Genomic DNA, 23923 nt, shown 5'->3' with positions numbered 1-23923 from the left:
AAAATATTTATTTTTATTGTATGAATATTTTACCTACATGTATGTCTGTTTGGTACCCATATGCCCAGTTGTGGTAGGAGTTCTAAGAAGGCTTCAGGGCTAGTAGAACTGGAGTTCTAGGTGGCTATGAGCCTCCATTGGGTGCTGGGTATTGAATGTGAGGCATATTCAAAAATGGTGCTGGCATAACTGGATATCAACATGTAGAAGAATATAAATAGATCCATATCTATCACATGCACAAAATACAAGTGCAAATGGATCAAAGACCTCAACATAAAACCAACCACACTGAACCTGATAGTAGAGAGGTTTTGTTGATTTCACCTCTTAATTTGATTATTTCCTGTTGTCTAGTCCTCCTGGGTGAGTTTGCTTCTTTATGTTCTAGAACTTTCAGTTATTCCGTTAACTTGCTAGTGCGGGATGTTTTCAGCTTCTTTATGTAGGCATTTAGTGCTATGAACTTTCCTCTTAACACTGCTTTCATTGTGTTCCATAAGTTTGGGATATAGTATGGTAATTTTTAATATATCTTATGAAGTCTTTAATTTCTTTATTTCTTCCTTGACCCATTGGTGATTTATGTAAGCATTGTTCAATTTCCATGTGTTTGTTGACTTTCTGAAATTAGTATTGGTGTTGAATTCTAAACCATGAATTTAAATCATGGTGATCTGATACAATACATGGGTTATTCCATTTTTTTTATCTGTTGATAAACAGATATGTGACCAAGTATGTGGTCAAGTTTTGAGAAGGCTCCATGAGGTTCTGAGAGAAAGGTATATTCTTTTATGTTTGTCCTGAACGTTCTATAGATGTCTGTTAAGTCTATTTGAGTCATAACATCTGTTACTTCCTTTAATTCTTTGTTAAGTTTCTGTCTAGAAGACCTGTCCAATGGTAAAAATGGAGTGTTGAAATCTCCCACTATTAATGTGTGATTTAAAATTTAACAATTTTTTTGTTTGTTTGTTTTCATGTAAAAGTGGCCTTGTATTTGGGGCATAGATGTTAAGAATTGAGATTTCTTCTTGATGGATTTTTCCTGTGATAAATATGAAATATGCTTCTTTGTCTCTTTTGATTGATCTTAGTTTGAAGTCTATTTCATTAGATATTAGTATAGCTACACCAACTTGTTTCTTAGTTCCATTTGATTGGAAATTTTTTCTTCAACCTTTTACTCTGAGGTGATGTCTGTCTTTGAGGTTGAGGTATGTTTCTAGTATGCAGTAAAAGGATGGATTCTAATTTTGTATCCAATCTGTTAACCTGTGTCTTTTTATAGGTGAGTTAGGTCCATTTATATTAAGGGATATTAATGACCAGTAATTGCTAGTTTCTGTCATTTTGTTTTTCATGTAGGTGATGTTATTGTGTGTGTTTCCCTTCTTTGGGGTTTGCTGCTGTGAGATCATCTATTGTCTGTGTTTTTGTGGGTGTATCTGATTTCTTTGGGTTCAAGTTATCCCAAATTTTTATAGGGCTGAATTTGTGTCCCATAGCTCCTAGATATTTTGTGCTAAGCTTTTGTTAGATTTAACATTTTCTTTGACTGATGAGTTGATTTCCTCTATCATATCTTCAATGTCTGAGATTCTTTCTGCCATCTATTGCATTCTGATATTTATGTTTGCATTGTGGTTCCTGATCATTTACCCATAATTTCGATTTCCAGAATTCTCTCGGTTTGTTTTTTCTTTATTATCTCTATTGCAATTTTCAAGTCTTGAATCATTGCTTTCATCTCTTTGATTGGTTTTTTTTGTTTTCTTTAAGGGATTTATTAATTTATTTCAATTGTTTTGTTTTTTCCTTTACTTCTTTGAGGGAGTTTTTCATTTCCTCTTTAAGGGACTCAAGATCCTAAAGTCATTTTTTTATGTCGTCTTCTTCTGCTTCATTTGTGTGGGGGTGTTCAAGTCTTGCTGCTGTAGAACCACTGGTTTTTGGTGGTGCTATGTTTTACTTTGTGTTGTTGAGTGTGTTCTTACCTTGTTGTCTTCCCATCCTTTCTTCCAATTGGTGTAGTTGGGTTGTGTCTCTGGTGATCAGTCCTCCAGGTACCCCTGGATCCTAGGCTCAGATGACGGCTCCTCGTGGTGGAGTTGGTGCCATGGTTCAGCTCATGAAGGATGTTGCTCAGTGACTGTGGAGATGGGGTGTGGTCAGACCTTCCTTGCTTGGTGGCTTAGGCAGAGTTTGTGCACTGGCAGATGGGCCTATTGCCTACTGGCTCTGGCCTTCTTTTATTATTTGAGATTAGAATTATGATATGTTCCCCTTACCTTTCCACCCTCCAAACCCTCCAATATACATTTGCATAATCTCTTTGAAAGACTTGGCCTCATTGTTCATTCATTGTTGTAACATGCATAGATGTATATTTACACACACATGCACTACTAAATATGACCTGCTCAGTCTGTATAGTGTTACTTGTATGTATGTTTTGAGGGATGACCATTGTTTTTATTGGATAATGAATTATTGTAGTCTTCCCTAGGGAAGCCTATTTTTCCCACTCTTGACACTCTTAGTTGCCTCTGTTTTTATTGTAGTTGTTTTAGTTTGTTCTCTCTCTCTCTCTCTCTCTCTCTCTCTCTCTCTCTCTCTCTCTCTCTCTCTCCATGTGTGTGTATGCAGGATTGAAGGCTCCTGGTTTTTCCCACATTGACTTTAGCTTGTCTATGTTGTTGTCCTTGTTCAGCTCACATTAACATAGTCCTGCTGGTGAGATTTTATGAGTTTAGCTTTCTTTGGCTCTTAATCATCTTACCTCCTCCTCTGAAATGATCCCTGAGCCTCAGGGGGAAGAAGTTGCTTCATGTATCTCCTTTCTTCATGGTTCTTTTATGTTATGAAGGTAAAGACTCCCAACTCTTGATATATCACTTGTTTCTGGCCTCACTGACTTATTTATCCAGTTTGAAATTCTCAGACTTTCTCCTGGATGACCTTTTTCTCATGAGCGTTCATTCGAATGGCTGTCTCACTGGTGTTGTTCTTCTTCTCAGTCTATAAGAACAGGAGCAGCAGTACGAGGTGTGGTGGGCTTTTATGTGTGCTGTGTTATTCCAGACCACACACACGTGAATGAGAATAGTGACTCACTCAACAGATACATTCTATTTCCCTGACTTATCCTGCTCTGCCCTAATTTAATGATGGTGCTTTTAGCTCTCCCAGTCATTCTGCCTTCCCAGCCTTTGTTATACAGCTTCCATTTCTTTTCTTAATGTATCTCTTTCTGCTTTAGCTTTGAACTCGAAACTAATATTCTAAAGAAATTGTGGCTGTGAAGAAGCCATTATTGTGATGATACTTGTCTATTTCCTGAGGATCCCAGGAGTGTTGGAGAATTTACTTTGCCCCACCTTCTTGTGTGTCTGGTGCTCCTCATGACCATCTCATTTATTGAGGCCTCATGGTGATCCTTAATGGCTTTATTTCAAAGGGTATGAACTCAGGTCTAAGAAGAGATATTTCTTAACTGAGAGCTCCATACTCTTCTGTCTCCATGAAAATTTCTTTGACTGAAAAGGTATCAGTCATTATATTGTGATATTTTTTTCCATCATTATGAAAGTTGTTTTGAACCAAATGACTGTAGGAATGGGAAGATACAGTGGAAAATATAAATGTACCATAGGATGAAGAGTATCTAAAGTCCAACAGAGTAGCTCATTATATCAAGCATGGGAACCCTCAGATTTGTAAAGGTTTATTTATTTTTATTCTTATGAGCATTTTCATTGCATAGATAGCATAAAATATGTCATGTGCATAAATTCGTATGTTAGATTTCCTGGAACTGGAGTTTGAGATTATTGTGAGCCATCATGTGAGTGTGGGGAACTGAACCAGAGTGCTCTGGGAGAGCAGCAAATGCTCTCAATTACTGAACCATCTGTTCAGGCATAGTCTTCATATCTTTGGTGGAGGATTTCTATTGACCAGAGCTATGGGTTCGTGTCCGGAATATTACCTACAATGTAATCGAGGGCAGGGAAAAACTGGTTTCTCTCTATGCATTGTGAGGGTCTCTATGTCTTCACATTTACTTTTGGATTTTTTTATGTCAGCTGTTTATTGTAATCAGAAACCTTTTTATTAGTCTCCTCAAAAATGAACTTATGTTTTATTTCTAGGTGGAAGCCATTATTTATTAATGAACCGTTTGTCACAAATCCTTCAAGACAATGGCCATAATGTGACCAAGCTGTTTAATAAAATTATATACATCCCAGGTACTTTTCAAATCAATTATTACACTAGATAAGTTTAAATAATAAATAATTGCTTTTGATAAAAGTTCCGTATTTGGCCTTATTTAGAGATAAATCGTGGTGTGTGTGTGTGTGTGTAAAGGTTTTGTAGATCTCATTAGAAAATGTTTTCTTGTAGATCTCATTAGAAAATACATATTTTTGTATGTTACTTCTTGGTATAGGTTGACACTGATTGCAGCATGTCCCCCAAATCTTAATGTTCTAGAACCAATGGTTTTGAACATTATTTAGCTCTAAGAAGTAGGTCTATAATGGAATAGACTTGGAAAGTAATTGTATTGTCCTTCCAGGTGTGGATTATTTCTCAGTAGAGTGAGGTAGGTGTTTATAAAAGAGTGAACTCTACCTTCTCTGGCCTCTTTTTCTCTTCCATCATGTGGCTCTTGTATCCACCATGTATTATACACACCACCTCCTGTATTAAGATGCGGTGAAAAGACAGCCATCAAAAGCTATTCACACAGCTCCACGTAATCTTGGATGGTCAATCTTTGAAATATAAGTTAAAGAGTTTCTTAGGTTTATTTTTCTTTGTGTATACTTGCGTGTGATTGCGCATATTTCTGCATATAAGTATAGGTGGCCAATGATGCCAAAAGAATTGGTTGGATTACTTTGACCTGGAGTTAACAGGCAGTTGTGAGCTGCCTGATGTGGTTGCTGGGAATGGAACATAGGCCCTTGGCAAGTGCAATACACACTTTTAACGGCAGAGCCAACTCAGTAAAATATTAAAAATACAAGTTAATTAATATCAGCTATTTTGTTATGGCAACAAAAATAGATTAAATAACCCATCACGTGAGTGTCACTCCCAGTCAACGCTACACATAATTGTTGATTATGTGAATAAATTCTTGTGTCAAGTGTGTCTAAGAGTAGTGTTGAACAGACATATTCTGCCATATAGAATTTTGGCACTTTAATTATCCAAGGTTCGCTACACTCAATGCCACTCAAATCCATTTCTATTTTTAAATGAGACTTATAATTTAAGAGCTATTTTCCAGTGACCTTTACATTTATGCTCAAATTTTAGGATGTGTGATTGAGAAGATCTCAGATTCTTGATTCAGAGATCTCTGCCGAAGCTCTGCATAGTGCTATCAGAAGTTCTCAGTTAGTTTAGTGCATCCAGAGAATCATAACCAAACTAAAGACCAGCAGTATCTGCTGATAGACTAGGGCACAGAAGCCCAGAAAACTCCAACTCTCTGTTTGGATATATTTTTATACATTTAATTGTCCCTAATAGTCTGGTTTCCTAACTGCAATTCATGCTCACCCTGTTTTCTTAGTCCCACAACCTTTGATCTACTGCTCAAAGCTTCAGACTCTAATCCTTCAGCAAACTAAGCACAAAGGTTCTGTAAAATTCCCCCATAGAGGTGGAACGGATATCTTTTCTTTGTAGATTCAAGCGTTGCTGTCTTCAGATTTCGTTTGTCCTGTATTTCCCCCCTCTCCTCTCGCCCCTGCCACCTTGTCCTCCTATTTGCTCTCTGTCTTGTGTCCTTTTCTTTATTTTTCTTTTTCTAAGTTTTTCTGAGATGGGCCCAGGTTGTGTGGAACTTTATTGCAGTTTCTGTGTACTTTTTTTTACACAAAAATGTAACAATGAAAGCAATGATCCAAGGAAGGTTTTTTTTGTGTGTGTGTGTTCAGAAAAACAGGATCAGAAAAACCATGTAAATAAATGACAGTAAGCACATACTAAATATTAACAGAGCAGCCTTTCCCCAGAATTTTCTAATGATACAGCAGCTTAAATATATACTATAGATTATATCTGGGAAAGCACAAAAGGAGCTCAGAAGGCCGTATCCTGACCAGGACACACTGAGGAGAGCACTCAGCATATCCTTTCAGCTTATTGTCTTCTAGATGCTCTGACATCCAGTGTGAATAGCCATGTCCTATAAATTGAATTTAAATGTTTATCACAGGAGGCATGAGATCATGTCCAACAACAATCCAAGGAACAAAATGCACTTAAGGTGAAGGTCCTCTGCCTCTCTCACAGTTCCCCAAGGCATTTTTCACAGGGTTTCATTCTTTGGCCACATTTCAACACCAACTGTAAGTCTACCTACCTACCTACCTACCTACCTACCTACCTACCTACCTACCTACCTATCTACCTGTCTGTCTGTCTGTCTATCATCTACAGAAATATTCTCATGTATCCTAGGATGGTTATAAAATTGCTTTATATTAAATAATAACCTTGATTTTCTGTTCCTCCTTCCTCTACCTTCTGAGTTCTAGGATAATAAATGTGTGCCACACATTTTTCTGTGTGGTACTTGGGATCAAATGTAGGATTTTATATACACTAGCCTGGTACTGTAACAACTGAGTAACATATCATTCATTACCTGTTGAGCCCATTTTTCACTAGGCATATATCTCAAACTAAATGCCGTCTTTGTTTTGGCGGAATCAATTCAATAATATCAGTGATCCTCAGATACACATACACACATTTCTGTGTGAAAATTACTTTCTCTACATTGGCAGCTGGTAGTTCAGTATATCACAGTCCAGAAAAACCAGCTTCCAGGCTGAACATAGGGTTCAAAGGAAAAGTCCACAATGTAGCACAAACTGATACTCTCTGACTCAGCCCTTCTTTCTCCCAGCATTCAGTTTAGTTTATCCTGCCTACCTAAGTTGTGCCCTATCAACAGGCCATGGCAGTTTTTTTTATTCATTAACCAATAAAAGCAACACATAGACAGAAGGACCCCCCCACATCAACTCTGTCTTTGCTGTTCTGTTCTGCAAATTCCAGGCAGTTTTCTTATCCTTCCTAAAATCTGAATTCAGTCCTCTCACTCAGGGAGAATACTTGACCAGATTTAAATACTTCCCCCATGATGTGAATTCTCAAAACTAAGTCCAATTAGTGCCAAGTGTCCTGTACTTCCTAATGAACAATGAGTGAATCAGATTTTTCTCCAGATAGTGTTTCTAGTTTTGTTTTTACTCATTTAAAACATAAGCAGATCTATCTATTCCTCCACTTTGGCCACATTTCAGGGAGGTGATGATTCTGGAAGTTCTTTATTGTACAGGGTTGTTTTGGCTATCCTGGGCTTTTCATTTTTGAAACACATCTTAATCTCAATGACAGACATTACCTCAGAGTAAAGGACTGGGAAAAGATTTTCCAATTTAAATGGACCGAAGAAACAAGCAGGTATAGCTATCCTAAAATCTAACAAAATAGACTTCAAACTAAAATCAATCAGAGGAGATGAAGAAGGATACTTTATACTCATTATAAGAAAAATCCATCAAAATTAAGTCTCGATCCTGGAAATCTATGCCCCAAATACAAGAGCACCTACATATGTAAAAGAAGCATTACTAAAGCTTAAATCACACATCAAACCCCACACACTAATAGTAGAAGACTTCAACACCTCACTCTTCCTAATGGAGAGGTCAACCAGACAGAAACTTAACTGAGAAATAAGAGAACTAACAGATGCTATGAATCAAATGGACTTAACAGATATCTACAGAACATTCCACACAAACACAAAAGAACATACCTTCTTCTCAGCACCTCATGTAACCTTCTCTAAAATTGACCACATACTTGGTAACAAAGCAAACCTCAACAGATACAAAAAAAAATTGGAGTAACCTCATGTATCTTATTGGATCACCATTGTTTAAAGTTATAATTTAACAACAACACTAATAACAGAAAGCCAACAAACTCATGGAAATTGAACAGTGAACTATTGAAACACCTCTGGGTCGAGGAAGAAATAAAGAAAGAAATTAAAGACTTCCTAGAATTCAATGGAAATGAAGGCCCAATGTATCCATACCTATGGGACACTATGAAATCAGTGCTAAGAGGAAAGTTCATAGCACTAAGTACCTACATAAGGAAAGTGGAGAAATCTCACACCAGTGACTTTACAGCACGCTGGAAAGCTCTAGAACAAAGAGAAGCAGGCTCACCCAGGAGGAGTAGACAGGAAATAATGAAATTGAGGGCTAAAATCAATTAAGATAGAAACAAAAAACAATACAAAGAATCAGTGAAACAAAGAGCTGGTTCTTTGAGAAAATCAAGAAGATAAGCAAACCTTTATCCAAACTAATACAAAGGCAGAGAGAGAGCGAGAACATCTAAATTAACAAATTCAGAGATGTAAAAGGGGACATAACATCAGACATGGCGAAATCTAGAGAATGAAATGGAGTCTTTTTTATCTGAGGGTGGTGTTAGGAAAAAAGACACAGCTATTCTGATCATTTTCTTTATATTCTCATGATGTTCCATCTTTCATTGTTCACCACAGTTTATATACACAAGAAAAAATTTTCAGGCAATATAGGAGTTACATTGGATTGTCACATTCGATTTCTTAAGTAAATGATGAAAGCAGGTTATTCCCAAAATGCACATGCAATAAATCTTAAACAGAGCAAGGAAAGAGAAGGTTTTTTTTTTTCCCCTCAGGCAACTCCTTACAGGTGGGCTGTAACTTGCAGCTGCTAAGAATTGGTCATTTCATTGTCTATCTGGAGAGCTAGTCTTGTAAAGGATTTAAAGGAGTTATAAACCTAAACTGCTGAGGAATCTAAGAAAATTAGGAAATTATGTACTGTAAGCTATACTTTTGAGTATATAAACGTTTTTATCAAACATTCTGTGATCAGCAGTCATAAATGTCAGGATTTCTGGGACTCAGAGTTCCCTGCTTATACAAACACAGGTGTTTCTTAATTCTTTAGTTTGGGTACGGATTATCATACATCTTTGTATGCAGCTTCATTTGACAGTCTGCAAGACATAGTGACACTAAAAGTGTTTTGTATCTAATATGTATTTTCTGTCCTGTGCCGCTTTAGACCATCTAAAAGAAAACTTGTCTCTCTCTCTTCAGGCTATAAATATAAATATCAAGAAGGTGGTTTGAAAACTTGTACATCTAGGGCAACAGAAGTAGTAGTTTCCTCTGTAGGGTTGTGATCTCCACAGCCATGGGATTTTGATGATGTTTATAGAGCCAGGTCCCTTTATTGCTTTCTCTGTGCATCAAACTGTAAATTCAGCTATAAGTTGGTGAATACCTCTATAGGGTTTATGCCACTATCACACCACTGGGTCCATTTTCTCTGTATGTTGGTATTGTGACAGGGAAGGTCCATCGCTAGAGAAAACCACTGATGAATTTTTCCACTAGTGGTCTGTGTAGCACCTTCCGACAATATAAACGCTATCGAGAAGGAAAGAAAGTTCCAATTCAGTTCCAGCTTGATTTTGCTCTGCATTACAACCAAACTTTGTGGTGACTTTACCAGTACAGTCTTGTGATCTAGTTAAGCAATGAAAACAATGGCAACAGTCTATCTTGTTGTGAGTGCTTCTGGGGCTTCCTAACCAACAGCTCATAGGAAGCTATCCTACCCCGGCTTGCAACTTTTTGCTTCATCATTCCTGGCTTCTGAGATCAGCATTATCTAAATACGCATGGCATCACTTTTTAAACAATCTAAAAATTTTTTACATTTGTTTTGTCATTAACTTTGTTTACTTATTCTGTGTATGCGTGTATGCAAGCTCCAGTGTGGACACGTGCTGAACATAGGACAAACGGCAGGAGCTGATTCTCTCTTTCCAGTCTGAGACCTAGGAATCAGGCTTGGTAGTGAGTACCTTAACCTGCTCAACCAACTCACTGGCCCTCCTAGATTTTCTTTTCTTCTTTTAAAGTTAGCTTTCAGAGTAGTAGATTTCCACACGGTTTCTGTATAATCTGTAGTTTTGATTAGTATCTCCTTTGCCATTCTGCTAAACTTCTGTCCCCTTTATCACTTAAACCTTGTTATTCTCACTGTTTTTCTACACTCTAATTTTTCATGTGTTCAACTCTCACCACTAACATCAGGATTCCCCTTTCTGAGCCATCCATTGCCCCTTTCTAGTGTCTACAAATATTTCAAGGTCAGGAATGGAAATTTGCTAGAATATCCCTAAAGCAAGTAGTTGTCAGGGACCAGCTTCTACAAAAATACCTCTTCCCAGGGTAGGGCCATGGGATTTAGAAAATATTTATAAAGAATATGAATAGGTGAAAGAAAATAATAAAACAGAGAAATATATAGGATAATATCGGAAGGGATGTCAAATGAGTACTGATATTCACCCGTGTTTAATTTTCAATTGCTTTAAATACCCCTGGCCCTAAAAGGTAGGTGTAAGACAAAAAGCAACATTAACATGATACAAGAAAACGAACATACCAATTGAAGGTTGCGGGCTACATCCACAGTTAAACATTCTGTTGCTAGAATAAAACAAGTCACGCTCACACCTAGACCAAAACATTCCACTTAACATGCTTATTGAGAGTCCCAATATATTGGACGATTTCTAGGTCTTGAAAAGCATTAAATACACATCGGCTGTCAGTATATAGATTAAATGCCTTATTTGACAAATGTTGAAACATTATAGCAATAGTTCACAGCTCAACTATTTGAGCTGAGGCTGATTCTGTTTGTACATGTCCTTCTCCATTAACAATATATGTAGCTCTCTCATTGGAAGAACCATCTGTAAAAATTAACATAGCATCCTGTAAAGGATCTTTTGCTACAACTCTAGGGAAAGTAAAGGGTTGTAGTTATGCAAATTGCAGCTGGGAAAAGATTATTAATATGGCCTTCAAACTGAGCAAACACAATTGCCCAAGAATCACTGTTTTGAAATAACCAATCAATTAGTTGTTTAGCATAAGGAACATTGATCATAGCCAGCTCTCTGCCAACATAACTCCTAGATCCCATCCTGTTCTGTGCTAAGAAAGTTACTGCTTCAAAATAAGGGTTTAATATCCTAACTGGCAAAATGGGAAGGTGCAATCATAAAAGCAGATCATTTTGCCATAAAACTGCTGTAGGAGTAAGTTCTGTAGGTAATATATATGCTTACCAAGGCTGACCATAATTATTATAGTGTACTTGTTGTTTCTATATACTCCATTTGGGAGAGTATCTTTCTGGCAGTTTCTGTAATCTGTCTCCTGGAATTTGGATTACTGTCTCCTCTAAAAATTTTTCACTTGGTGGCTCGAGGTCTCCCATAGGATATTTTAAATAATGTTTTTACCACTGGATGTTTTATTAAAAGTTTGTAAGCTATCTTTCTAATCCAAGTTGTAAGTCTGCCTAGCTGACAGGCTTAACTTGCTCATTTACATTTTCACGGACACTTCTCTGGCTTGAAGCTGCAGTTCCCTGAGGCTACTTTTTTGCAGCTTGGCTGTCAGGTCAGGCTAGGCTCCTAGCTAGGCTATGTGGTGGGGAGAAGGTCATGCTCCCTCTGCCTCTTGGCCATCCTGTCTGGGTACTTGGGACCAGGCAGCTGGCCCCTCATTCCCCGCTCTGCCTGGGCAGGTCACAGGCCAGGTTCAATGGTCCTACCACAGACCAGCTCAGTCTCATTGAAGATGGGTCACTCATTTGTTTTACATTTGGCAACTTTATAAGAGCACAGAAGGTACTGATTAAATATACTGAAATCTTGTGATGTTTGCTCTAATATGCCTTAATGACATCAATGTTCCTACTGGTACAATTCCCATGATATTAATTTAGAGATACATAAAGTAATGAAAGCACTTTGCAGTTTTCTCTAAAAATCGTTGTATATATTCTTGTACAACCCTTGACCAGCATCCAATTCCTTCTTTTCTTTGTCACTTGACTTTCCTCAGTTATGGTGACTTCTTTCTAAGTTTCACATGCTTACAACTCCCCTCAGGATAATCTAACCAGCATTATCAAAGAGAATGGCAATTTTGAGAGGCTAAAATCTAGTTTGAAGTGAACTCTTGATTGTGTCGCAATGGTGCTGTGGATGTATTGTCATACAATACCTTTAATAGCGTGCTTTTAAATCCATAGATATGAAATAAGGTGGGACTGAAAGGACATTTCCCAAGATCCTGTGTGATTGCTATCTGTGTTGTGTGGGCACAGGCATCAGTTGGCTTTATTCGCCTGGGTAATATTTTGTACGGTGTCTCCATCCCATCACTTTACTATGCATACCACTGCCTTGCACACACACAGGTGAGAGTCCTTCCACTGAGGAGCGGCAGCTATAGTTGGTGGTGGAATGTACAATCATGATGGAGTCTGAGACTCCAAGACAGGTTTGGGCTGAGTCACATGATACAGCACAATGAGAAGAGTTTAAAGCCAATTGGGGCTATTAAGCATGACTCTGGCACAAAACATACAAGCAAGCAAGCAGACAAGCAAATCGCAAACATGAAATGAACAGAAACAAAAAGACAAACAAGCAAACCAATACTTTGCATATTTCACTTTAATTTTTCTATGAAATGCAAGAACTCTGCAATCAAGCTGACTTTTACATAACTATTAACTCCCAATTAACTATGATATCATTTTAGAATGTTTTCCTTTGAATTTTCTCATCTGTAAAGTAAAGAATAATAACTGTGTGTTTAAATGAAAGCAGTTGCTAGAAGTCTTTACTGTAGACTGTATAAAAGTTATTGAATTGTTGTAAAGTTTCAATAAATGTTGTCACATTAAAGAACTGGATAGATAAAAAGAACTAAACCATTGAAGAGCAAATTCAAATTCCACAAAGATGTGAAATTAAATTAATTTATTTATCTCTATATAATGTGTGATATATTGTGATTAAATTTAAATTTTACCCAATTGGTGTTTTCTTAGAATTTCAAGAAGAGGAAATATCATACCAGGTTATAAACTTGGATCTACCTGAAGATCAACAAGAGGAATTCCGTAAGAAACTAAATCTCCTTTTAGAAGAATTAGTTCATCAGAGGTAATTTATGGAATCAAAGTATTGTTAATCAAGTCTTTCAAATGGGAAAATGATGGTCTCATGATGCTTTGAGTGAGTTTAAGAGAAGTGGTTTCTGGGTGAATTAATTGGTGTAGGGATGGATTGTGTTTGAGTGGTGCATGGTAGATGACTGACAGCTGGATCAATGATGGGATATTCTCTAGAAAGTGGAAGACGTGCCTTTTAGACCTACTTTTCTGCATCTTACTTGTCATCTGCTCATGTCCTCTCAATGAAGCTAGTACAGCCACTGCAACCTCTCTAATCAGGGAAAGAGGGGGCACCTTCTTCTGTGTTCTTTGTCACCTTCCTACATAAATTCCCTAATGGAGGACACTCCATTGTATGTGCATATGTCATGTCATGCTTTGCTCCTTCCCTATTAAGCTACTTTAAAAGATTTCCTTTTCCTTCATTTTACTGAAAATTATTTTTTCTCATATAATATATCCTGATTACAGTCTTCCCTCTATTCCTTCCAGTAGCTCCCCAGGTCTCATACCACCCAGATCCACTCTCTTTCGGTCACTCATTAGAAAACAAGCAGGCTTCTAATAATATATAATAATATATTACATACATATAATAATAAAATCAACAAAATAGAATACACTAAAACCAAAAATGTTATATCAGAGTTGGACAAGAAAAAGAAACAAAAGTAAAAGAACCTGAGAGAAGGCATAAGAATCAGAGACCCACTCTTTTGCACACTCAGAAATCGCATAAAACACTAAATTAGAAGCATACGTGTGTGTGTGTGTGTGTGTGTGCCACAGTTGTTGTGAATTCACATGATCTTTGTTCATGTTTAGAGGGTCTTGTTTTCCTGATATATTCTATCCCCTCTGGCTCTTTTAGTGTTTCTATCTGCTCTTCCTCTGGGTTCCCTGATCCCAAACACAAGAGATTTGATGAAGACAACCCATTTAGTTGAGTGTTCCAAGGTCTCTCACTCTCTGCATAATGTCTGACTGAGGGTCTCTATATTTATTCCCTTCTGCTGTAGGAGGAAGCTTCTCTGATGATATAAGAAACGTGTAAGGCACTGAGCTGCTAGTATAACAAAATGTCTTTAGAAGTAATTTTATTGATATGTTTTGTTTTGTGTTTTAGACCAATAGCATTTGGGTTTCCTCTACTCCCCTGGGGTATCTAGTCTCAGGTTCTTAATTACTCAATCAGTGCTAGGTGTAGGTTTCATCTTGAAGTGGGCCTTCCCTCCATTGCTCTAGCATATCTTGCAGGCAGGACAGCACTGTAGATCAATGGGTTTGTGCCTAAATTGGTGTCTATGTTTCTCCTTTCGTGTAGTAATAAGGGCGGCGGTGGGGCTGCGTCCCCAACACCCCAGCCGCCTGCTCGGCTAGCTTATGCCCCGAAATAATTACACGGACACTGTATTCTTTTAATCACTGCTTGGCCCTTTATCTAGCCCTTACTGGCTAATTCTGATATCCCGATCAACCCATCTCTAATAATCTGTGAGCACCGGTCTTACCGGGAAGATTCTAGCCTAAGTCCATCCTGGGTCGGAGCTGGGGCATGGCATCTCTCTGAGGCATCTGCTCTGGAGAGGAGAGCTGTGGAGTCTGACCTCACTTCCTCTTCCTCCCAGCGTTCTGTTCTGTTTACTCCTCCCACCTATCTTCTAACCAATGAGGACCAAGCATTTTCTTTTTATTTAACCAATGACCTTCCTCCATCACTTTGGTAGTGTACAGAGTATGTCTCTGTAGCAACGACACCAGAACCTAGGCTCTTTATAGGCAACAGCTCAGTTTCCCCATGATCAGTGTTCTGTATAGGTGTTATCTTTAGCAATAGAGCTTTGTTGCCTGTTTGTAGAGAGTGGAGCCTATAGTTTTGGCAACTGCCTGGGTTGTTTGGGGGATTCTTGTGGGACCCCTTTGGACAACAACTCAATTAGATGTGACACAATTATGGTACTGGAAGCTCATTTGGTTGCAAGAGATGGACAGCTGGGACTCTGTCTCCCGCATCATTTGGGAAATTTATTTCGATTACCTTCATGAATGTCTGTATCTTAGGAAGTGTCTACTGTGTTAGGTTTCCACACTAACTACCCCTCAAATGGCTTTTTGTCTCCCTGAAGTTTCTCCCTTATCACTCTCTCTCCTCCTCACTTGATTCTCCCAACACAGACCTTCAATTCTACCCTTCAATATTCTATTTCCCTTTCTTAATGATTTCTTTCTGTGCCCACTAGTCCCTTACTTTATACTTAATCTCTATGGTTCCATAGATTGTAGCTTGGTTATAATTGACTTAACAGCTAATCACAGCAGGAAACTTTAATAATTTTCAATGACCAGGTGATGCAGATGTGCCTGAGGCTTTTAGTCCTTGGTGGGGATGTGCAGAACCTCCTCTGTCTTCCACACAGATGGCAAGTACAGATGTGTCACCTAGTTAATGCCATTGGTCTCGATCTCATCTGTTTCCTTAAAAATTCTACTTAACACTCTAGGTGGTGCTCACAGCACCAAGATTCTTTTTGGAAAGATTTCTCACTCATAGACACTTAAAGATTACAAAGCTTTTGTTACATATAAAGAGAAGTCAAATTGCACCCCAGTCTAACAGGGCTGATTTTTATAAACAGTTAAAACATATATATTGCATCTTTTCTAAGCTTGAATTCTTGAGGAGTGGTGAAAATTACAAGGAAAACACAGTCAAGATGGTGAGAAAAGAAACATCTTGAGTATTTTACAGTTCAGTTACTTTAAAGGGACTACCATTCTTTTTGTTAATAAACCAATCTTGCATTTTTCACATTTTTTGGCAAGTGTTACACAAAATGTTTTTAAAAACAGAATATAGGTGATAAGTTTAGAGAATTTATGCTTTGTATTGATCTACATTTGATTATTATAACAGCATAACTCAATTTGAGTGATTTTTATAATGAAAATAAGCTTATTCAGGTCTCAGTTATGTAAGTTCAAGTTCATGGTGCAGCACCTGCACTACCAGACGGTTTGTGAGTCAGGCAAGGGGCTGGAGATTGAAAAACACACAAAGATATGGTCACTCTTGGAAACAAGAATGCCAATTTTATTGTGTTAAAGGGCAGCTTATGTAGGGCTCTCCCTGACCAATGGCCACGCCCCAGCTCTCAGGATTTTTTAGCTGTAAGCCCACCAGAAACCACTCCTCTGCCATCCGGAACTCATGAGGGTCTTGTACTCAGAGGAGATGCAAGCATAGGAAAACAAATTGTTTATCTGGCAGGCAAGCAGTTATTGAAAATTCAGGGTGTGAGGGTCTGCAGTCCCCAACACATGGTGCAAACAGCAATCATGTCAGCTTTACTGAAAACATGATAGAAGGTATCGTAATGACTAAAGCATGTGGGACTGGATGAGTCAAGAGAAGAGAAAGAACAGGTTTACAACTCCTACTCGGTTTAACTCACTCTAAGGAGGACTGTTTTATCAATCTATAGGATAAAGGCTTTTAATAATCTCCTACTAAGGTGTTCTCTTAAAGATACTTCTACCTATATACAGCTACATTGAGCACCAACTCTCTGACAGATGAACCCTTGTAGACAAACCACAGCTGTTTGATTTTAGCTTGGGTCTAAAATGAGCAAAGATAGGAGTGCCCCTGGTCTCTCATCTTGTGGATCTTTTGATGTAGAAGGACATGCTGCACTTGTGCACTTTTACCAGGATGCTTATCTAGTAAGCATTGATGTGAAAGGGTCCCTAGAAAAGTGCTGTAGGCAAGAGTCATCGGTAGGATGACTAAAGTTTAGCACAATCTTCAGCGGAAGTTTGAGTCAGTTAGAGTTGTCAATTCTAATAGCAAGCTTCCAATCACACTTCTTTTTTTCCCATTAGAATCTTAGGTTAGCCTACAAAGTAATAGGTTTTGCTATGAATTTTCAAGAAAACACAATGTCACTATCCTTTGCCCTCTTCACCAAAGCGCTGTTCCATGACACCTGTATCTCTTTTGCTGCCTTTTATTTTTATGTGCTCTCATACCGTCCTCTCTAACTCCATCATGTAAAAGGACAAATGTACACACACACGCATGCACACACACACACACACAAACAGACACATACACACTTAAGTTTAGATTTCACATAGGAAAGAAAAAAGCAGAAGGTTTTATATTTTGTTTTATTTTTAATTGCCCAGGTTCTTAGGCAGAAAGTTGAAACATGATCAGCCTAGTTCCAATCTTATCATTGGAAAGTTCTTTCTGGGACAAAACATTTAAGCCAAGAAAAACATGATTAAAAGAGTTGGCTTTACCACTGACGATTATAAAAGCTGTAATCATGCCACTTACACAGATTGGAAGAGGAACAATATTATCACCCCGAAACTCACTATGTAATGTGAGGTAGGCAGCATTATACAGCTACTCAAGGAGATGCATATAGTCTGAGATTGACTATAATCAGTGATAGCTTTCAAGACAGAAGAAATCAAACTTGCATTGATGATGAATGGGAATTAGATCCTTAGAGGAAATGTGATGGAGTAAGAACAGTTTGAGAAGCAAATAAATATCTACACTGGAAAGTAAAGCTGAATGTTTTGTTCAACAGCTGCAATTCAGGTGGGAAAGTGATTTAGTATTGTCTAAAATATATTCTCTCTCTCTCTCTCTCTCTCTCTCTCTCTCTCTCTCTCTCTCTCTCTAGCAAAGATGATTAAGAAGTATAAGAAGTAAAGAAATATCTCCATGCAGGACGGGAAAATGAATTTCTATAGATCTGTTTTGTTTTTAATTAAAAAACTTACTTAATTAAAAACATGCTTTAAATAATAAATAACACTATAACATAATGATTTGTATGTCTTTATACAGAAGAAAAGAAAAATTCAGGATACATGACCTCTTTCCATAAAACATATTAAAAATCATTTTTTCTAAGTGACTCATGCTTTTATTTAATCTAGTCTTCTGGCCTCAAAAGTCTCAAGTCTAAGACTAGTTTTGGATTTCTGATCTTCCTGTCTCCATTTTCAGAGTGTTGGATTATAGACTTGTGTTTGTCTAGTTATGAAATACTTTTATTGAGTATAAAAGTCTTCCAAAATGTATAAAACAGCTCCTGTAATTATGTCTTCTTCTTTTTTATTACAGGAACACACATCATGTCCTTGTAAAGATATATAAATTCTTTGGGGATTTGTGCAGTCACTTTTTAGGCAGAGAGGACATCATGGACTCCTTAAGGAATGAGAATTTTGATCTACTACTTTTTGATTATTTAGATTTTTGCTCTTACTTGATTGCTGAGAAACTTGAGAAAAAATTTGTGACCTTTCTTCCCATTCAATTTAGCTATATGAACTTTATGCTACCAAGCCCCTTGTCTTATGTTCCAGTGTATGGGTCCAGTCTAACTGACCAAATGGACTTCTGGGGCCGAGTGAAGAACTTTCTGATGTTCATTGATTTCTCCCTGAAGCAAAGAGAAATACTTTCTCAATATGATGCCACCATTCAGGAACATTTTGCAGAAGACTCTCGGCCTGTTTTGTCTGACCTTCTACTGAAAGCAGAGCTGTGGTTCGTCAACTCTGACTTTGCCTTTGAATTTGCTCATCCCCTGTTTCCCAACACAGTCTATGTGGGAGGCTTAATGGACAAACCTGCCAGGCCAATACCTCAAGTGAGTGAAACCTCAGCCCTCAGTTTATCTTTCACTCAGAAGCTTGCCATGCTTAGGAGGTGTCTACGTTAGAGCTGTGAGGAGACACCATGACCACAGAAATTCTAAGAAAGAACAACAACATTTAATTTGGGTGACCTACATTTTCAAAGATTTAATCCATTATACTAGTAACAGGAAACATGGTAGCATGTAGGCAGGCATGTAACTGAAGAAGGAACTGGAGTTCTACATCTTGATCCACAGGCAACAGGAAGTGAACTGTGACACTGGGCATAGCTTGGGCATAGGAGATGCCAATGCTCACTCCCATAGTGACACACTTCCTCCAACAAGGTTACACACATTCCAATAAGGTCATACCTTCTAATAGTGCCACTACCTTTGGGGAGTGTTTTCTTTCAAACCACTATAGGTAGGAATTGTTTCTTGGCAGAGATGTCCTGTAAGGCAAGAGGGGCACTCTCAGAGTACATTTTTAGGGTTGCAAAAGTAGAGTGTTAGAATACCACATGCTAAGTTTGACAATCTTGGTACAAAGTTTGAGTTTCTTTTGTATCTCTGTAGGCCTGGGTTTGCTGGAATAGCTTCAGTAGCTAGTCTTGATATTTCCATATTAATTTTGAGCTATATATAAAATAAATACAGTGAATGTCCATACATTTAGTATTTGTTAAGGAGACAGGCTCTTCATAATGAAACAGAAAACACTTTTAGAAGACATGTATGCAGACATTAGCAGCGACAAGAGGAATTGATTCTGTTGTTCTATTGAGACTGTTGAGGCTTTTGTATTGCATCAAGCTACCATAAACCATCAAAACTGGTATGTACTTTGCGTGTTCAGTGCAGGCTCAGAATCGCTACCACTGAAAATCTAAAAGTGCAGAGAGCTAAGGATATTTGATTGCTTGTTATCTGTTACTGTGGGATTCTCTGTCCCATGCTGGGAGGATCACCTTTGGTTTTGTACAGTGTTGTCCTATACATTGAGGTGATGAAGGTTATGTTTCTTCTGCTTTCAATTCAAAGCAGTGAAGATACAGAATTCCTCTAGCTCCCTTTGGTACCAAACTGCCTACACTTCCTTGTAGTGGGTGAGAAGGATGTTTCGGAAAATGATCTGTGAGTGATACATATATATATTCTTCTTGGAAGGAGGTTTCTGATATGGGATTTGGATAGAATTTCCTGAAAACCCAAATTTGTGGGATAGGTGTACAGTATATAGATTTGGAAGTTAGACAATCATCATCTGAGTGTCCTTATTGAATCCTGAAGTAGTAGAAGATTAATTTATATTCACAAATTTAGATACGATTGGCAGAGACCTCACCTTCTATACAGGAAGTTCAGATATTGGCACACAGAGATGAAATAGAGTATGGTTAAAAGTAAAGAGTGGGAAGAAATGTTTTGAAGTAAATCCTGACTAAAGAGTCTGAAATCTACTCTGTGTAGTGTTTTGTCACATTTCATAAAAAACCATGGAGAATCAAAATAGACTATGGTGGTTGTCAACATGAGGAAAACAGACAATATCGAAACATTCACTGCAGGTTAATGCCAATATATAACTATTTGAAATTTTGTGTTTGCCAAACTTTAAAAATATTATTTGAAATATTTTAAACAGTTAATTTACAATGAAATTGGTCATATGTGCACAAAATATGAAATAAAATTGTGAAGAAAATTTAGGAATTTAAAGAAGAAATAAATAATAACTTAAGACTTCAATTCTACAGTTTTAGAATGAAAAGAATATCCATACAAATTATCAATTTGAATAGCACCCTTTATTAGCAGGAACTATTAGGAATATATAGAGTACATTTTAAATTTATTTTTAAGTCATTTTCTGTGCTTGAGTGTTTGCTCTGAATGTGTATGTGTGTGTGCCTGGGCCCAGAGGACATCAGAAAAGGGTATTAGATTCCTGGGAGCTAGAGTTGCAGAAGATTGTGACCTGTTATGTGGGAATTTAACTGTTGTCCTCTGGAAGGACAGCTAGTTCTCTTAGCTGCTGAATCAACTCACAAGACCCAAGTGTTCCGTCCAATAAGAGCAGGGCACATAGTCTCTAGTGCACAAAGCAAATTCCTTGCCTTGCTTCATGCATTAGACAGCACACAGACAAAGGAACCCCAGTAACTTTCAAAATCTTAAATTAATGCAAATAACTCTTGTCACAGTGGCATGAGATAGAAACCAACAGTATGTAAAAACAGACAGCACACTATAAAACAGCCAGTGAGGCTAAGGGAAAATCAAGAGGAACATTTGCAAATATTACATATCAAGGAAATGAGACAAAACAGAAGGGGAAAATGGAGTACGATAAAACAAGACTTAGGTGAAATTTGTAGCTGTTATTTTCATCATTAGTACAGACAAGGTATTTGAAATTGATAACCTAACCCTTCAGTATCAGGCACAGATAATAAAGAGAAAACTAAACAGGCTGCTAACAGAAAGAGGGGTATTAAAAGAATCACAGTGTAGGTAACTGAAATGATGAATAGAAAAAAAATTAGAATTAATACAAACAAAAGAGTAGTATGCTAACAAACCAGTAGAATAACTGAGAAAATAAATAGAAAGAGTAATAAAATAATTAAGTTATAAAGTGAAAAATTACCTACTATTACTTAAAACAATAAAGATTATAAGGAAATTAAAAAACATGGTATATCATCAAAATAGTTATCCTACATGAATGGAAAAATGTGTATGTATGTTTGGTAACACAACTGACTCAAGAACAAATAAAAGTATTAAACTTTTGGCATTTAATTAGACTGAAACAATAATAAAATTTCCAAGGAAATCTAACATAACATGGGTTAACTGGTGAATTAAGTGAAACACTTAAGAATTAATGTTGGAGGAGGCCGGTTGTTTGTTCTTGTCTGCTCATCCTTGAAATAATCACTCAGACACTATATTATTTAAATTACTGCTTGGCCAATCACTTAAGTGTATTGCTAGCTAGCTTTTACATCTAGTATTAACCCATTTCCATTATTTTATATTTTACAAGGCTCATGGCTTACTGACAAGGTTCCGGCTGGCAGCTTGCAGCTTTCTCCTCTGGTGGCTCCATGGCATCTCCTTGACTCTGCTTACTCTCTGTTTATATCTTTTCTAGCCTGGCTATATTCTGTTAAGTCATTGGCCAAAAGTAGCTTCTTTATTCATTAACCAATTAAAACAACACATATATAGAAGGACTTCCCACACCGTTTCCCTTTTTCTATTTAAATAAAAAGGAAGTTTTTAACTTTAACACAGAAAAATTCATATAACAAAACAGTTATCAAGTAAGGATTATAGTTACAATATTTATATCTACTTTTATTTTTATCATAATTAAGGAAAACTATAATTATAACTATTTTTAACTCCATCAAAGACTCCAGAACGATATAATATTACCTAAGTTAATAGGAAGTGCATTGTAAGCAACTTCCAAAACTCTAGAATTGACAGAGATGTCTCGCTGCCTGGACAGTCACTGAAAGTTTTTCTGTACTGTTGGGGCATCCGTTTGCAGCCTACAGGCCCATAGTATCCAACAGACTTTTCCATGAAGCAAGAAATTTCAAAGGCAGTTTTGCCTATATTGGCAGTTTGTCAGTCACATTTTTCTGTGTCCTGCAGAATGTCTTGCAGACTCTTTCATGAAGCAGGAACCCCAAAGAATGGTCTCGCCTTTAGGCAGGTTCAGCAATCATTTCTCTGTGGGTCTTGTGTGTCCAGTTCATACATCATAGCAACAAGCAGTCCAGACAAGAGCAACTTTTTGCCCAAATGGCTAACCAATGCCATAAGGAGCCTCTTCAATGCCCATTATGCTCTTGACGTAGATTGGTGCTGCCAGGAGCAGATGTGTCTCACTGTCATGAAAATTCTTAAGTTCTTAAAAATGTTAAATGCCATATTCCATAGGTCTTTGAAAGGTTTTAAGATTATCTAACTAAAATACATCTTTACATATCTAGAAAACCTAACTAACATGACTATAAGCTTGACTATTATAGATGACTCTATTAACCCATATTTCATAATTATACATTACATTTTTAAATGAACTGCATAAAACAATACCTTAATCAAGAGCAGAAATATATATATACATAACAAAATTGATCTTAGATTTGTATCAATAAACCAAGATCCATACCAATGCAAAGTATTCATCTTTCTATAGCATATCCCCCTTTAATGTAAGCAATCATTTAGGGAATTTGGGCTTAGTTCTCTCCAAACTGCTTCCTCTATAAATATTGGTGGTGGTTCCACAGGAAAGGAGACTTCTCAACCCATTCTATAAATCTTTCATTACCCTGTAACCAAAGCTAGAAAACAACACCAGAAGAGAAGACATTATACATCACAGAAAGTGAAGAAATTGTGTGTATAATATTTTTGGAATTAAAAAAGAATACAGATCATATTGAAAATATTTAGGAGGGGATTCAAGTTATTAAACAAAAAATTGCCCTTAACAACCAGTTTATTCTTGAACTTACACTTCTAGAAGTAGTATTCTTTTACTCAAATAAAATCTTGTATGTGTATTTGCTTAGGAGCAATTCATAAGAGCCCAACGATGAAGAGAGGGCTGCCGATCTATGCAGTCAATACTCAGAGCAGAGCTTGGGTCTATCAGGGTGTTTTATCATACAGAACACAAGAAAATAAAATAAAGGTTTATTTAAGTTCAGAATTGATTTTGTGTCATAGCTACCTTGTCTTTTACAAACCACTTCTTTTGCCTTCTTTCCTTCATGATTTCTCTAGGATCTCAAGGATTTTATCTCTAAGTTTGGAGACTCAGGTTTTGTCCTTGTAGCCCTGGGCTCCATAGCAACCCTGCATCAAACCAAGGAACTTATTAAAGAGATGAACAGTGCCTTTGCTCGCCTCCCTCAAGGGGTGCTGTGGACAGTTAAGGATGCTCATTGGCCCAAAGATGTGAGATTGGCCCCAAATGTCAAAATCATGGATTGGATTCCCCAGAATGACCTTCTGGGTAAGCATCCCTAAACCTGTTACTTTACTCCAGTTTAT

The 23923-nt window shown here is 37.3% G+C and overlaps 1 protein-coding gene across 1 annotated transcript in view; it reads left to right on the top strand.

Annotated features, from left to right (window-relative positions):
- The window catches only part of LOC142851825 (UDP-glucuronosyltransferase 3A2-like), a 32206-nt gene that overhangs the window by 1545 nt on the left and 6738 nt on the right, over positions 1–23923 (top strand). The window contains exons 2-5 of the mRNA XM_075975907.1: positions 4158–4256; positions 13044–13158; positions 18316–18847; positions 23654–23885. Of these exons, the coding sequence (XP_075832022.1) occupies positions 4158–4256; positions 13044–13158; positions 18316–18847; positions 23654–23885 (978 nt within the window). The remainder of the gene's footprint in view (positions 1–4157; positions 4257–13043; positions 13159–18315; positions 18848–23653; positions 23886–23923) is intronic.

Source organism: Microtus pennsylvanicus, chromosome 6, assembly GCF_037038515.1.
Source record: "Microtus pennsylvanicus isolate mMicPen1 chromosome 6, mMicPen1.hap1, whole genome shotgun sequence".
Lineage (NCBI taxonomy): Eukaryota > Metazoa > Chordata > Mammalia > Rodentia > Cricetidae > Microtus > Microtus pennsylvanicus.
Note: the sequence above shows the minus strand (reverse complement) of the source record. Positions and strands in the feature narration are given on the sequence as shown.